The sequence below is a fragment of the Brachyhypopomus gauderio genome, unplaced genomic scaffold (assembly GCF_052324685.1).
Source record: "Brachyhypopomus gauderio isolate BG-103 unplaced genomic scaffold, BGAUD_0.2 sc102, whole genome shotgun sequence".
NCBI lineage: Eukaryota > Metazoa > Chordata > Actinopteri > Gymnotiformes > Hypopomidae > Brachyhypopomus > Brachyhypopomus gauderio.
This window is the reverse complement of record NW_027506923.1, coordinates 684,786-702,332: the sequence shown is the minus strand read 5'-3', so window position 1 is coordinate 702,332 and position 17,547 is coordinate 684,786. Positions and strand designations below refer to the sequence as shown.

Genomic DNA, 17,547 nt, shown 5'->3' with positions numbered 1-17,547 from the left:
CACACACACACACACACACACACACACACACACACACACACACACACAGCCTGCCACTGAAGAAGAGAGAAGGGTGAAAAACAAAAAGGCAGGAAGCGGACACGAGGCGGGTGAGTGCAAGGAGAACAGATAAGAAGGGAAGAGGGAGAGAGAGAGAAGGGCACTTGGTTTTTCGAGGAGTGTACCTTCGTTTACGGAGGTAGAGCACAAGGAGGCGGAGCCAGCAGGGACCGCCCCTGCTGCTGGGAGGCTGGACGCAAGAGCAGCTTGCAAAGGAAGGGAGAAGATACATGAAAGAAGAATAAAAAGAAAATGGACAGAGAGAGAGAGTGAGAGAGAGTGTGTGAGATGAACGGCCTCCAGCAGTGTGAGTGGGACAGAGGGGGTGTGTGTGTGTGGGGGGGGGGGAAGAGAGAGAGCGCACGTGTGCGGTTAGTTGGAAAAAAAGGGTAGAAAATACAACGCTGATGGCCCACAGCAGCAAAGAACCCACAAACATTTAAGACAAATTTGGAAGGTTTCAAACACCTCAGGTTTAACGTTCAGACTAACACAACTCTGGAACTTTAACGTTCAGTCTAATACAGGTCTGCAGTTTTATGAGACTTTTGAGAAGAAAGCACCACTGACTACAGCAGGTGTCTGAAACCTTCTGAACTTCCCTTTACATTCATTTAAGAACTTCGGCGCAAGTCTTCTGAAAGAGAGATGTGCATTTTAATTCATTTTTCCTAATTCACATGAATAGTTTCTCCAGGATCTCTGTAATGTCAAACAATGATTCTGAGCTAAAAAAAAAAAAAAAAAGTCAATGCTACGACCTTCACTTACATTTAGCAGATCCCAATTATGTGCGAGAATATTATGTCACATGACACTCACACGAACAAGCACAGAAAGATTCAAATACAAGTTACTGACTTAATTTTGCGTGTGTGTACAAAACGTGACAGCACGTAAATGTCAAACATTTCTATTTCATTTCAATTCAATTCATTTCATTTACTTTTAATTATTCCGGATACTATCTAACAACTAAAAACTTATTCTGAAGTAGAATTATGAACAGAACTGAGAAATAAGAGCTGCTCACATATTTTGTAATTAAATAATTCAGAATATGTAAGGGAAACATGAACCCTAAAAATTTACTGAAGTCAGCGAAGAAACAGGATCAAAATAAAACCCACGAAGAAAACGACTAAACCTGTTCGACAAAAACAGCAAAAGGAATAAAAAAGAAAAAGGTAAAAAATACATAAAGTAAAACAACAGCCCCGAACGCATTTTATCTTTGCATACGATGTAAATATGGCACAGGCAAAGCATTAGCTTATAATGTACATATGGGTGATGCAGTTCCTGTAAAAGGGGCAATTTTTAACTACATCATCTTGCTGAAGTTTAATCAATGGCAGAGACTGAACAAAGACTACAAATCCCATGAACAGTCTGGCTTTCTGTCCAAGCCACACTAAAGGTCCAGTTCTCTTCAGCGCTGTCTATGAACCTAGTCTTTTACCTTAATGTCTATGACAGTGGAGGGGGTGTGTGTGCGGGATGTGTGTGTGGGAGGGTGAATAGGCCTGCGTTTCTGCCCCCAAATCCCCCGGTCTGTGTCGAACAGGAATGACACGTGTTCCCTCAGCTCGCCTTGCTGGCTTTACCCCCCCCCCAGCAGGATTTAAAGAACCACTCCATTAAAAAACACTTAATACAACGTACGAGCAGTTTTCACAAACCCATTCAGATCAATACCGGAGGAAAGGGTTCCCGACGAGAGTGTGAGAGAACGTCGTCGGAGTGAGAGCGGGTCGAGAGGAGAGAAGGGCTCCTCGCGCAGAATAACTTTGATTACGTCTCCGAGCTTAAAGAGCAGGACGGGATCAATAAACGTCGAGCATCGCTGTAGCCCCGCTCACGCCCCCGCCGCCACGTTCTCGCAGATAAAAGACAAACTCCAAGAAGAAACAAGGGGGCTAAAGAAAAGGGGGGGGGGGTTTCTTCTTAACAGAGCGTTCCGGTCGTCTCTGGCTCAGCGTGAGAATCCGTCAGACAGGCACGTGTCATGCGTCTGGGGGGGGGGGGGGGACGTGTGGGGAGGAGAACTCTTCACCGAGTTTTGTGGCGTCAGAAGGCAGGGTGCATTAGCATATGAAAAAGAGACAATAACGCTCAAGTCAAGAGCCCTTCTGGCAAGGGCGAGGTGAACAATGGCGGGCTGCCGCGTGCTGATTCGCAGGTCAGCCTGCCACTCTTCCTCCGCAGGGGCGGGGCCAGGAGGGCGACAGGCGTGAGGAACACCAGCAACGCCACACGCCGTGGTCACACTGTGACCTCACAATAGCTGCTCCAGCAGGGAGGCACACCGGGCTCCGTGTGGGGGACAAGACGTACGTGTGTGTGTGTGTGTGTGTGTGTGTGTGTGTGTGTGTGTGTGTGTGTGAGTGTGTGTGTGTGTGTGTGTGTGTGTGAGTGTGTGTGTGTGTGTGTGTGTGTGTGTGTGTGTGTGTGAGTGTGTGTGTGTGTGTGCATATGGCTAACCGGCCTCGGGTCAGTTCATTTTTATTGCTTGGTTCTGCATGCATTGGACAGGTGCTCACGACTATGTAAAATATCTGTTGTTTTTTTTCCCATTTACAGTAATCACCGCTGAAAAGACCATATAAATCGTTTTTGAATATGATGAATACTGCAGTTATAGAAAAATAAGCAGACAAAAGATAAAATATGAATACCTAGAAATATAAAAGAAAACATTAAATTACTAAGTAAATAATGCAAATATGCAGGCTGTAATTTTATAAAGTTTGTGTTGTACAGAATCAGTCCTTCCTGAGATTGAATATTTTACTAGTACATATTTCTGTCCTTAACCTTATGTGTGTGTGTGTGTGTGTGTGTGTGTGTGTGTGTGTGTGTGTGTGTGTGTGTGTGTGTGTGTGTGTTCGTTCCCCAGATGCTCCTCCTGAACCCCCAGGCTGACTGTGTGTTGAGAGGCCCTGGCTTCACCATAGTGAGAGGAGATTTCTCATGTTGTTCTTCACTTTTACATCACGTTTTTTCCCTTGAGCAAAGGAACAAGAAAGAAACAGAGATAGATATAGATAGATAGATACATAGAGAGAGAAAGAAAGAGAGAGAAAAGGAGAGAAAAGCAGAGAGGGGGGGGGGGGGGGGGGGGGGGGGGGGGGGGGGAGCGAGGCTCTTTGTAGTTACCTTGTTTGATCTGGGCCTGCAGTGCCGGTGCGGACACCTGGGGGGTGGTGGTTCTGGGACTCTCCTGGGTGCCAGGTCTTGGAGGCCTGAAAACACAAAGGCCAGATGAAATATTCAGCACAGCTCCAGTGTACACTTCTAGTCATCAGGCCCACACCAACAAACAGTGTAAACGTCAGGGCATGTGTAGATATGCACATGGTGTATTTGTGTGTGTGTGTGTGTGTTGTTGTTTACCCGGCAGCATGTGAAACGTTGCCTCTGCAAATAGGTAGACTTACTCTTTAAAGAGAATGTACAAGGATTTGCACTTGGTGAAGAATGCTCTATAGTGTGGAAGTGGAGGGGAGGAGGGTCTATCTGTCCACTCCTCCTCTTCCGTTTAACCCCGCCTCCTCAGAACTGCTTTAGGCAGCTGTGTAAAGTGGGGACTTGGAGTCAGACATAACCCTGACTCCCTGGGCCGATATTAGGCAGCTGTGTAAAGTGGGGACTCGGGCTCAGACATAACCCTGACTCCCTGGACCCGCTTTAGGCAGGTGTGTAAAGTGGGGACTCGGGCTCAGACATAACCCTGCCTCCCTGGGCCCGCTTTAGGCAGGTGTGTAAAGTGGGGATTTCTTATGGTTACAACATAAAATAAAGAGCATTTTCATGCTTGAAAGGCACTAGATGAAAAAAGTTGAAGAAAGAAAAAAAATAAGTTGCTATTATAATTTTTACTGCAAATAGTACAAGTAGTTTATAAATTACACATTTATTTCTGAATTATTCTAGCACTTATTTGTTTTTGATGACTAAATTAGCTCATGCCTGGTTTGGAGTCCAAAGCAACTTTAAGAGTGGGTGATGCTAGCAGGAAGTGTGAGGTGCGGGAGCGAGACATGTAGCAGGCACGCCAGGCTTCCATTAACACACATAAAAGGTGCTTTTTTTTTTTTTTTTTTTTTAATGAGCGCTAAAGGTGATTTACAATCTGGCTGCGATGCGCTTATGAGGCCTATTGACAGGGCCTTGAAAATAGCGCTTGCTGTTCGAATCGATGGTACGAGGATAACGTTTCCAGAGCTTGACTTTCACAGCCTGTTTGGGAAAAGAAAGCAAGGCAAAGCCATAAATGTGTAACAGCCACATAAAGGAAGGAGCCAGAATACCAAGCAGCCGGTCGGAGCGGGATAAGGCGCTATGAGGTTACACCACCAGCAACCACATTCACACCACGGAAAAATTTCACCACGGTCAAAGACGAATTTCAGTTATACAATGCAGAAATAACGAACTCTGTTGACTTTGTCCATTCTAGAATAGTTGGTTGAAGAAAGTCAGAACAAGAGCCATGTTTTCTTCAAAAATAAACCATACCCAATAAAAAAAAAAAAAACAGCCCCTCCGTGTTCAGGTGCCTGCAGAGAGCAACACTACACTTCACGCCCGGGGTCACAGCACCATAAACCCAGGGTCACGGCACCATAAACCCAGGGTCACGGCACCAGAAATCCAGAATCACGGCAAGCACCTACACTGGGCACAACAGCTCAACTGCAGGCCCGCACCCTTCCCATCCTGTCGGGCCGTCGCACCAGGACGAGCTCATCTCCTCTGGGTGTGAGCCAGTGAGCCAGGGTGCTGGAGGCAAGTGCCATTACCACCCAACTACAGGGTTTGGACGCAGAAGCTGTAAGCTTGCTAAGTGCCTCAAACAGACAACGATAACATGGCACGGTCCCGACACCATCCCTGGGACCTGCTGTCACCGGCCTCGCTAATGACAACACTGAACGGTCCACGGCAGCAGCCATCCCACCTACGCTCCACGAGCGCTGCCATGGCAACAGAGAGAAGGAGCACACAGTTCCAGGCAGGTGGCCGGTTGTGAGTTCAGGCGCTGTTCAGGCGCTCTCTGTAACGCATGCCTGACTCCCCATCTTACTTTGTACACTGGGGGCCATCAGAGACATGGTAAACAACACGCACAACTCACCCCCACCCACCCTCTCTCTCTCTCCCTCTCCATCGCTCGTCCCCCCCTACCCCATCTCTCTTTCTGTCTCTTTTCTCTCTCTCCACCACCCCCACTCTTTCCATCTCTTTGTTCACCTTCCCCTTATTTTCTATATTGAGCTGTTGAGCTGTCCGGCTGGTGTCTGTCTGAAGGTTGCTTCCTTTGTTCGCTTTGTTTTGGTGGGTTGCTGAGTTTGTGAGGGTGATGAAATCAGTGATGCTGTGCTCGGTGCGCTGGGTCTGAAGGGGCTCTGTGCACCAGGATCACTTGCACCAACACTGAACTTTGAATTGCCTTGCACACTCACGACAGGAGCAAACTCGCCACAAAAACTTGTTTATTAGTCTGATGACTCCTATCATGGATTAGCTGAAAATTCTGCCTACACTTTCACGTCCTTAATGTAATAATCCAGCATAAAAAGGTAACGCATTTTTAATTTTCACCAAGTTGCATAGTTGCACTGGACTGATAAGTTCAGTTCATCTTCTAAATCAAGACAGCACCAAAAATATAGGTCTCCTCAATCTATACGTTTATAGGTTCTTCCTCCATAACACCTAAATTTGTACATATAAATCTAATATTTTTCTAATGGCGAACATTCATGGTATTCTGAGATATTGCCCTAGCATATAACCTTCCTATTCCTGTACTAGGGCTGCCCCAAACGATTATTTTTATAGTCGACTAATCACCGATTAATTTTTATGATTAGTCGACTAATCGGATATGTTAATTGGATATAAAACATACAGCTTATCGCATTAGAATGCTGATGCTATTATATAATCATCATTAGATTTCAGCTATATGCTAACTAAAATTAAAAACATTTTATATCAGCTCATTAAATTTAATGAAATGTGCAGCTTGTTGCAACAAACAATTATTAAAATAAGGATAAGGCACTGGCTTAAACAACTAATTATATTAATAAATGTAAATAAATGTAACTAAACACATTAATAATTTTTTTTTCTTTCTTTCATTTGTCTCTGGCATCAAACTTGGCTACATTTAAATCAAATTAGGTAGGTACCTGAAACTAAGGAATTATTCACAAAAATAAAGTTTTGGTCTCACTGACGTTACAGAAAACACATGAATGCGTGCTAAGGCTAATGAAACAAATCGTCATTGCTAATGTTAACTTTTACAGCTATCAAGATGAGTAAGTACTAAATTAACACTCTGTTTATGCTAACTTTAGCAGCTAACTAGTGATTTAGATTACAGAGATGACGGTCCCTCTTCACCAGTGTCACAATCAGCCACAACATGCTTCAGGTGCTCGTACATCGCGGTTGTGCTGCCGTGGAAGGAAAGTTCTGCCTTGTAGATATTGCATTGCACACCTTTCTCTTTAATTTTCTTAAAGTGATTCCACACTTTTGAGTTCCGTAGCCGGGTAGCCACGATACTAGAGCCTGTCTGTATAACGTCCCGGGATGTCGTTTCCACTACTGCGCATGTGCGTCAAGAACAGAAAGGCAGACGCAGTGGAAACTGTCGCAGCAGTTTGGATAGAAAAAAGTAAGAAAAAAACAAAACAAAAAAAACGACGCATCGACTATTAAATTAGTCGTTGACTATTTTAGTCGACATAATCGTGACTAGTCGACCAATCGTGGCAGCCCTATCCTCTACTCCATCAGACTTACTGTAAACAGACCAGAAATGGGCCTGACACACTGTCAGCTAAACAGGTGCATGAGCAGAATCCTGTTGGTATGATCAAGTGCATCATCGGACTCTTACTGTGAAATTGACCCTCGCACAGGTTCTGGGGGTTTCTGTTGTAGAGGGGCCTATTAGACACTGATAAGATCGTAAACAGATGGGGATAAACTGGAGTGTCTCCATACTAAATAGTTAAATAGTATAATTACTGCAATGGTAGTTGACGTTACTGTCATGTTAAACCTGGCAATATGTTTTAGGAATTTGGTTCATTATATTTAGTGTACTCTATAACTTTGAATTTATCTAATTTATTTTTACAGGAATGGTTTTAAACTACCCTGAATAAAAAATGTTTTAAAATAAAATGTGTTTTTGAAGTGAGTATTCCTTTAAAACTAAAATTTAACATTAGCAGAATCATTTGCACAGTGATCGTTGATGAATGACTGGCACGTGTGTGTTGTAAGTCAATCCCAGCTGAAGTGGGCACCTGTGTGAACACACCTGGCCGGCGCCTTCTTCATGTGCTCGCCCACGAAGGTGGCGTTGGTCATGCCCATCAGCGTGTTGGCCAGCGAGATGACGGAGAGCAGGTGCTGGGTGGTGACCGCACGGGACACACCGTACGTGCCTTTGCCCACCACCTCGGAGACGGAGAGCTTCCTCCCCTCCGTGGCCCCGCCCCCTAGCCGCCGCAGGAGCGAGTCCTTGAAGCTGGGCAGCATGAGCGACATGTGACCGCCGCGGGAGATCAGGCCAAAGGAGACGGGGGTGTGGGGGCGGAGCATGCCCAGGAGACTGACGCAGGCCTCGTCCAGCGGGCTGTTCAGGCCCCATGCGTGGAGGCAGGACATGAAGAGCTTGGCCGTGTCCATGGTCAGGTTGTACTCCAGCAGACTGAGCGACTTGGACTTCTCCTCACGTCTGCGCTGCTCTTCCTCTTCCTCCTCGTCTTCGTCAAGCAGGTGCTCCTTGATGTTCTCCTTGATGGTCTCCTTCACCTGGAATAGGTGAGGTTAGACAAGGTCACAAGGTAACATCAAAAATCCCCCTTTCTTGTTCTGGTTGTTGCTGGTAATGCTGTGCTAATGAGGTGTGTAATAACCATACAGGCGTTGTGCTTCACCCCTTGGTCAAAACTGCCACAGAGATTGCGCTCACCTGATCAAAGCCCCGCCTGCTCCTGCATCTACACTCACCTGTTTAAATATCTTATTGGCGAGGAAGGAGCCGCCTTTGTCGCCCCCCCCGGAGGCTTTTTGGAGAGTTTCCGGGGAGACAAGGGTGGGGTTGGGCCGCTGGGCTTCCTCCGTCAGCAGTTGGATGATGACGGCCTCCACATCGAAGAACAACACATGCATGTCTGGATCCGCCAGGTTGGTCTTCATTGCCTGGACCACCAGTGCATTGTGGGAGTATTTGGGTAAGTTTCCCTAAACGAGAAAGAGAGGCATCATGGCAAAAAAGAAACCACAGTGAACGAAAACCGGAGGAGCAGAATTAAACCATTAGCTACTTCTGAAGAAAATTGTTTATTTTATTCCTTTTTCCTAGCATTTCATACGTGACGTGACGTTCATGTGATCCTTCCTACACGTGTTCAATACCATGTGACGCCCATGCTGTTCTTTATTCTAGTCAACCTTATGCTCAATGTATGTGAGCACCCTTTGTGAAAGTAGTCACGTATAATTGTAGGCAGCTTGCAGAGAAGAAACATTCTGTATTCCTTATGTTTCTAAATGTGGTAAGAACCACACTGTGTGATGAGGGAGAAGTCAGGACTCCCATGAGCTGAGAAGTTGGGCTCATATCCCAGACTGGGAGGTGGAAGCCTATCACCCATGACTCAAGCATACACACTGTGGTAGCCAGTAGAATATACTGGTTCATGAGTGCGGGGGGATAGTTCTCTCTTGCAGAAGCTTTGAGTGTATGGATCAGTCCATTTTTAATAAACTTTATTTTACTTTGATATCTTTCCCAAAAGCTTCTGACTATTCTTGTTCACCATTAAGGTTAAAATTTTCAACGACTCCGTGCTTATTGATTCTCAACATGTTTTGAGTGTCTTAGCTGGAAAAATAAAATCCCAGTTTCTCCCTCAGATGTTGCTTTGATGGAAAGCATGTCAGTTATATTTCCATATCTGATGTAATCAGTGATCATGTAAACAAAAAGACTCAAACGACTTCTCTGTCAAATGGCAAAATGGCTTCCTTTACCTGTGGTGTGAGTGTCATTGTGGCTCTCTGATTACATGGCCTGGGGAATTTCTCACATCTTTACACTGTATAAGTAGGTTGTGGGTTTGAATGCCATTCGCACACTGATGAAATCTTAAGGGCTGAACAGTTTGTGTTAATAATCTCCTAGTGTCTGAAATAAATATTTGTATAATATTCAAGTGCTGTCCGTTAACTTCACACAATTCAAAAGGCAAAAACTTTAGCATGAAAGAGACACCACCACAGATGCAGGTTTTCTGAGCTAAAGAGGTGGTGTGTGACAACAGGTTAGTTGGTGATGAGGAATCAAATCATTAGGTCAACACCTGAACGTTACTAACACAACTGTGTTAGCAGGCGCACATGAACAGTTCACAGGCAATGACTGGGAGGAATGTCTAGACACAGATGAACTTGGCACTGCCAGTGTATCATTTAAGTAAACAACAAAATATAATTGAAAATAAATACAACAAGACTAGATTCACGTCTTTAACTGGAGCTAAATTAAACTTGTGAAGCATGACCTAGAGTTACCAGGGTCACATGCAATGAGATAAGGAGTCATGCAAATACACTTGAATCCTGGACAATACACACAAAATGTTTATAATTCATATTCAAATAAAAATAATATGCCTTGCAATGTACTTAAAATGCACATATGCTCACATGGGTAAACAAGGCCAAAACGACCTCAACACCCTAATTCATGAAACTACATAAAAAAGACTGTGGCCTAGTGGAAAACACCTCAAAAACATCACTGTTATCCATCAGTAGACTGTGATATTTACAACCTAAAACAAATTTGCAAAGATTACATGTACCATGTCTGGCTCCGCCTACACTACTCAGACTAGACACGCCCCCAGGCTCTTGCGTCAGTGACCAGAATGTCTCAAATTTAGTTCTGAAGACATTAGTCAAAAGTTCCCCTGTGCACATGCTAATCCGTTTATTTCATGGTCTGCATAATAAGCCCTAATGTTCATTCCTCCCTTAAGCATTCATTCCAGCCCATCTTGTTTGTAAACTGGCGACGATATTGCCTTGCTAATTGCTATTCGATGTTAATTTGATGGCTGAAACACCTGCTCTCCATTTTAAACTCAGCAAAGGCTCAGACATCCACATTTGATTGGATGGAAGGAAATGAAAACGGGAAAGAGAACCATGTCCAGTTGTTGTCCTCGTTACTAACAGGACAGAGAACCATGTCCAATTGTTGTCCTCATTACCAACGGGACAGAGAACCATGTCCAGGTGTTGTCCTAGTTACTAACGGGACAGAGAACCATGTCCAGGTGTTGTCCTAGTTACTAACGGGACAGAGAACCATGTCCAGTTGTTGTCATGTTACTAATGGGACAGAAAACCATGTTCAGATGTCGTCCTAGTTACTAATGGGACATAGAACCATGTTCAGATGTCGTCCTAGTTACTAAGGGGACAGAGAACCATGTCCAGTTGTTGTCATGTTACTAACGGGACAGAAAACCAAGTCCAGTTGTTGTCCTCATTACCAACGGGACAGAGAACCATGTCCAGATGTTGTCCTAGTTACTAACGGGACAGAGAACCATGTCCAGGTGTTGTCCTAGTTACTAACGGGACAGAGAACCATGTCCAGTTGTTGTCATGTTACTAATGGGACAGAAAACCATGTTCAGATGTCGTCCTAGTTACTAATGGGACATAGAACCATGTCCAGTTGTCGTCCTAGTTACTAACGGGACAGAGAACCATGTTCAGGTGTTGTCCTATTTAGTAATGGGACAGAGAACCATGTTCAGGTGTTGTCCTAGTTACTAACGGGACAGAGAACTATGTCCAGGTGTCGTCCTAATTTCTAACATGTAGCATGTGAAAGGAAAACCTCACTACATACCTGTATAATATTGTCCAATATTGGTTTAATGAGGACTGCAATTCTGTTCAACTTCTTTTACTGCCTTTTTATGTATGTCTCTGTACTCTAGATTGGTATTGGTTTACCTGTAAGATTACTGCACAAACAATGCTAACTATCATCACCATTATTATTATTAATATTAATTACTACTAACTTTGGTATATTATTTTTATACTGTAGCCTATGATAACAAAGGGTCAGAGAGAGCCTTTAAGATTTCACCAGTCAACAACCCCACCCATTCTTTAGACCCCACAGCAGAATCTATCTCTCTCTCTCTCCCTCCCTCCCTCCCTCCCTCCACGCCACTCTACATCTGGTGCTGATCGTTCAGTGGGCTGCAGCGTAGCGTCTATTGCTGCCCATTAGCACGCACTGGCTTGGCTTTGTCCTCCTGTGCTATGGTAGTTAAGAGGCCTGAATAGCCAAGGGGGCCTGCTTCACTGATCACACACACACACACACACACACTAACACACTCAGACACACACACACACACGCACGCGCACTAACACACTCAGACACACACACACACACACACACACACACACACACACACACACACGCGCGCACTAACACACTCAGACAGACACACACACACTAACACACACACACACTAACACACTCAGACAGACACACACACGCGCGCGCACTAACACACACACACGCACTAACACACACACTAACACGCACGCGCACTAACACACACACACACGCACTAACACACACACACTAACACACACACACGCACACACGCACTAACACACTCAGACAGACACACACACACACGCGCACTAACACACTCAGACACACACACACACACACGCTCTAACACACACACACGCACTAACACACACACACGCACGCGCACTAACACACACACACGCAAACACGTACTAACACACTCAGACAGACACACACACTCACACACACGCAAACACGTACTAACACACACAAACACACACACTAACACATTCAGACAGACACACACACTAACACACAAAAATACGTACTAACACACACTAACATACTTGCGCACAAAAAAAGAAATGGAAAACAAACAAGGCATGTGATTCCATGCTCTCTCTCTCTCTCTCTCTCTCTCTCTCTCTCTCCACACATTCAAACAAAATTTCACTCTCTCAACTCAAATAATTAATCACTTCAATGTACCCACTGATGCACCTTGTGATTTTCTGAAGCTTACATTTTTTTTTTTTCTCAACGGTATTGCTGATAAGAGACATAGAAAATAAGCAATGCACGATAATTGGGGGGGGGGGGTGCAAGTGGCTGATAATGGGGAGGGGCCAACATTAGGAGCTACCAAATTAATTTATAAAATAGTAATTTCCCTTCTCTCCTTTCTCTATGATTATCCTGGTACTGACTTGAGACTTTACTTGGACTCTAGCCTGAAGACTCGTGACATGACTTGGGACTTCTAAACATCACTGGGACACACCAGTCTCTCTCAGTCATCCCTGCATTGCTGCTAAACCATACAGACACTAGCGGAAAAGTCCAGAACTTTCCGCACAGCAGAAACTCACAGTCAGAGCAGTGTTTCTGGGTTAGCTCTGGAATTTAGTTCACGTTGGCCGAGATCAGTGCAGCCAAGGACAAAAATCTGATTCAGGAACAGTGGCTGAAGTTTGGGTGTAAACTGTATGGAGGAGGAATCGGTGTGGGTCAGAACCATTTCATGACGACAGTTAACCTAAAGTGTCTACAGCAGTCATCAGTACGGGCCTGTGTGGACAGTAAGATCAATGAGACTGTAATTCTGGGGTTGGTGCGGATGGTTGAATTGCCACAAACCACCAGAGTTTAGAACAACAAATCAAACAAAGTAGTTAGCCTATAGTACAGCATAACACAAAGCTCTCAATTCCTATTTGTTATACTCTGTTCAGAAACTTGTGGCCACGCCCCCAGATCTATGCTTGTTCTCTGTGCATTCATTGAATGGTCTCTGATGCTTTTACTGTTTTCTCAGAGTCTGTTCTTGTGGAGGCTAACCTGCTAATGCATTTGGCAGCAAGGGGCCAAATACGGGGGGGGGGGGGGTTGCTGTGAAATACTTGCAAGCAGGCAGGACCCTCATGGATGCATCATGCATAAATCAGTCAAAAGACTGTACAGGTGAGACTTACAAAAGTGTTTTAAAACAACATATACAGATGAGGCTTAAAGAGCTTAAATACTGGCAGAAAATGCACATGTATTAATAACTGAACAAATATTTCAATTAAAAAGAAAAGTGGCGCTTTATAAAGCTCAAATCCAGTGAGAGCCACCCACCAGTGAGCCCACACGCGTGCACCCACGCACGCACACACACACGCACACACACGCACACACACAAGCATAATAGTGGAGCCACACTGCCATCTAGTGTTTGATCACTACTGCAGGTAAACAAAGGGAGTTTGCGCTGGTCTGCACACAGATCTCTGATGTTGTTCCTGGGATCTGCTGCAGTCATTCTCCCAGTTTGGGGTGGTCTGATTACCAGGGGAACCACTGTTACCTTCACCTTCCACATCTTTATCAGCTCTTCTCTGAGCTCTTAGTGTTTCTCAAGTGCTCAATGTTCTTGATGGTGCCATCTAGAGATCACTACATCTACCACTACAGCCCTCTTCTGCTGTTGGTCCATTATTACTGTGTCCAGGTGGTGGACCCATAAGATCTTTCACACCCTCACCTTCATAGCAGAGCTTGGCTGTGCCTCACCCAGTTATAATCTACATAGTCATGAAATTATAGAGAAACGGCTGTGTAGGATTATGACTGTTTCAACCCACATGTGAAATTGCTGATTATGATCACCTGTTTGGCATAAGTCCTAAACCTCACTATATACAACACCCCCGAGTTTGTGTGTGGTTTAGATTCCTCGTCTGACTGATTCTCACACTGCTGTACTACTCCAGGATCAAGAGGAGACAGGACTGGACAAGAGAGAGGCAGATTCTTCGTATTGTTTCATGAAGTGTGTGTGAGTGTGTGTGTACTCCTGTTTACAATCTATGTTGTAAATAGATGAGGAGAGTTTTTACCATGGCGAAACACAGAGAGAAAATCACATTAGCAGTGCGTGGGGACCCGTAATTATCTCAACAGACACACACACCAACAACAAATAGTAAAAAACATTTATAAACAAAATAACAAATATATATTGGGATATATATATACTGGGTTTAGCAGAAAGAGCAGAGATGAGCTAATCAATGCTTCCTGCAGGACACACTGTGCAAGCCTGCTAAATTTCACACAGCACTGAGAACTGCACTTTAGTTTAGGACCATGTCTGGAACTAGCAGTCATAACACTCAGAGGGCTTTCTAAAACACAGCCAAGTGCTCTAACGATCTGCGCACGCAGACACACACAAACACACACACACAGACAGACACACACACAGTGAAAAATACAATGTGTGTAGCATCTGCAGTAGACAGGTAATAATCACACAAAACACAACAAAAGGGGGGAGTGAGGGGGGAAGTGTGTGAGAGAGAGAATGTGAAGGACAGATACAGGAAGGAGAATTCAGAGAGTGAGACAGGAGATGAGTGAAACAGCATGAGAGAGTGAGACAGGAGATGAGTGAAACAGCATGAGAGAATGAGACAGGAGATGAGTGAAACAGCATGAGAGAATGAGACAGGGGGAGGGGCCAAGGGCCAGGGTGGGGGCTCCGATTGCAGAGTGTTTGAGGGCGATTAGGTGTCATTAGCCCAGCTGGGTGTGTGTATGGAGCCCAGCTGTGTGTGTGTGTGTGTGTGTGTGCGCTGCTGTTCAAGCACGCGAGCCATGAGTCTGCTGTAATGGCAGGTCTGGGCCAGAGAGATGACAGCCAGAATCACTACTGGTGTTATGTTGTCAGAGGGAATGACAGGGCATTAGAGAGACTGCTGCTACACACACACACGCACACACACACACACACACACACACACACACACACACACACACACACACACACACACACACACACACACACACACACACACACACACACAGCTCTGCCATTTGACCACCAATGACAGTGACGATCAGAAATCACAGTGGGAGTCAGGGTGGCGTTCAAACAGACCCTGATGATGGAACAGTATCATTTCACAGATGGGGTTGCGGAGGGCTTGTTTTACTGTTGTTAGTTGGAGGTGGGGGATAAAGACTGAACATCAGGGGTTGAAATTGTCTTCTCTCTTTACAAGGTGTCTACCATATTGTGTCTCTCTAAATGGCCCTCAGAGACCTTCTCCGTGCGATTTGCTCCAGGTTTGCTGAGAACTACAGGCTTGCCCTGTGAGCTCTTCATCACCTCTCACACAGAACATCCTCCTCTTCCTCCCCGATGCATCAAACACCAGCGTTTTGAGGTTCTGTTTACCACAGTGGTGAGTTAAGACATCAGACAGTTAAAATGGAGTGAAGGTGAATGACATTAAATTAATTTATATACAGTAACTCTTCAGATTGCAGGTTAAATAAGCCTTTCACCACCAGTGTGTCAGTGGAATAAAACAGCATCTCCTTATTTTATGTAATTTATCTAAGAAATGCCTCACTAATGAACTGTTACTTTTTCCTTTGCTGTGAAAACATCTCTTCTCTCGTCTTGGGATGAGCGTAGAACAAAACGTGCTCTTCATGCAGTTGGAGTACTACACGATGCTTCATCTTTTCATTTGTTCATAAAGCACACAGCCCTCCATGGTTTCATCTTTTCCTTCTCTCATTCCCCTGACTGAGCCCATCCTCCCTTTACAGGACACCTCTCTCATTCTCACCCTGCCTCCCTCATTCATCCTGCCATTCTCTTTTCCTCTCCATCGTTTGTTCTTTATGTGAACCTGCTTTACTTTCTTCCTTTGTTTTCTCTCCTTCATCCCCTCTGTCTATCCCCCTGCCGCGGCCGCTCTGTCCGGCTGAATGGAGGACTGAACCACTGTGTTGCAGCGACGGGGGTGATGCATTTTTCATACGACCGTTCTGCTCACCTCCTTACACTCAAACACACACGCTCACACATCCCTTCAAGACACACACACACACACACACTCAAACACACACACTCACACATCCCTTCAAGACACACACACAAACACACACGCTCACACATCCCTTCAAGACACACACACACAAACACACACGCTCACACATCCCTTCAAGACACACACACAAACACACACGCTCACACATCCCTTCAAGACACACACACACGCTCACACATCCCTTCAAGACACACACACACGCTCACACATCCCTTCAAGACACACACACACACACACTCAAACACACACGCTCACACATCCCTTCAAGACACACACACAAACACACACGCTCACACATCCCTTCAAGACACACACACACGCTCACACATCCCTTCAAGACACACACACACACACTCAAACACACACGCTCACACATCCCTTCAAGCTGCCCTAAGGGTAAGACCAGATGTGTGATATACACACGACTGAGGCCCCTCCACACACACAGACACACACACACTACGTGTTACTCTAATCTTACCACTTTTTTCAGTAACGAGTAATATAACGAGTTACTATTTCCAGTCCAGTAATCAGATTAAAGTTACTTATCCAAGTAACTGTGCGTTACTATTTTTATTTTCCTTAGTAAAATATATTTTTTCTTTATTCTTACTTATTTTTTCTTATTTTTTTGCGTCTGACCGTAGCGCTCGACTCCGCACGCTGCGCGTGAACGTGTGAGAGTGTGAGCGCATTCACGTCATTCTATGCAGTGTTGTCCGTAACGATATGTGGTAGTATAAAGAAACACCCCTCAAAAACAGGGGAAGGAACATTTACCTGACCAATTTTAATGTTGCTTTGTGTTTCAGGTTTGAAAAGTGCTGGAATTTTGGCTAACATAGCCTACTTAAAATGCTTGAAATTGTAATGGTTTTTCGTTTTACAGCAAATAGCTGTCTGACTGAATAGTTTGTTTGTATTACGTTTACAAATACATTTATAAATAATACCGCGCATCAACACAACCGTAATGTCAGCAGATATATTATTTAAATGTCAGGAGATACATTGTTACTGTTAAAAATGCACTTTCAATAAAGTGAGTATTGGAAAAACTAATTTTGCTGCTGAATGAAACTACTAAAGTAACTTGTAATCTAACATAGTTACTTTTAAAATCAAGTAATATGTAACATAGCTAAATTACTTTTTAAAGGAGTAATCGGATTACTTTTTCAAGGTAACTAAGCCATCACTGCTACACACACATCCAGGCCTCCACCTCGCAGCAGATGTCTTGAGTGAGGAGCAAATAAAGATTCTGTGCTATGCTTCAAGCAGTCACATAACTAATACCAGTATGCTAATGCACTAGCTGATGAAGTTAGCCTTCGTGCATATGCTAGCTGGTATACGGCAGCCTTTATTTACATGCTAGCTGGTATAATATATATACAGGGCTCTCAAGTTTTGGATTCA

The 17,547-nt window shown here is 44.5% G+C and overlaps 1 protein-coding gene across 2 annotated transcripts in view; it reads right to left on the bottom strand.

The window, feature by feature from the left end:
- The window catches only part of wdr7 (WD repeat domain 7), a 138,406-nt gene that overhangs the window by 78,558 nt on the left and 42,301 nt on the right, over nt 1–17,547 (bottom strand). For both annotated transcript variants that reach the window (XM_076992990.1, XM_076992991.1), the window contains exons 15-18: nt 8,107–8,340; nt 7,412–7,908; nt 3,220–3,305; nt 186–266 (exon numbers count right to left, since the gene is read on the bottom strand). In XM_076992990.1, coding sequence (XP_076849105.1) covers nt 186–266; nt 3,220–3,305; nt 7,412–7,908; nt 8,107–8,340 — 898 coding nt within the window. The remainder of the gene's footprint in view (nt 1–185; nt 267–3,219; nt 3,306–7,411; nt 7,909–8,106; nt 8,341–17,547) is intronic.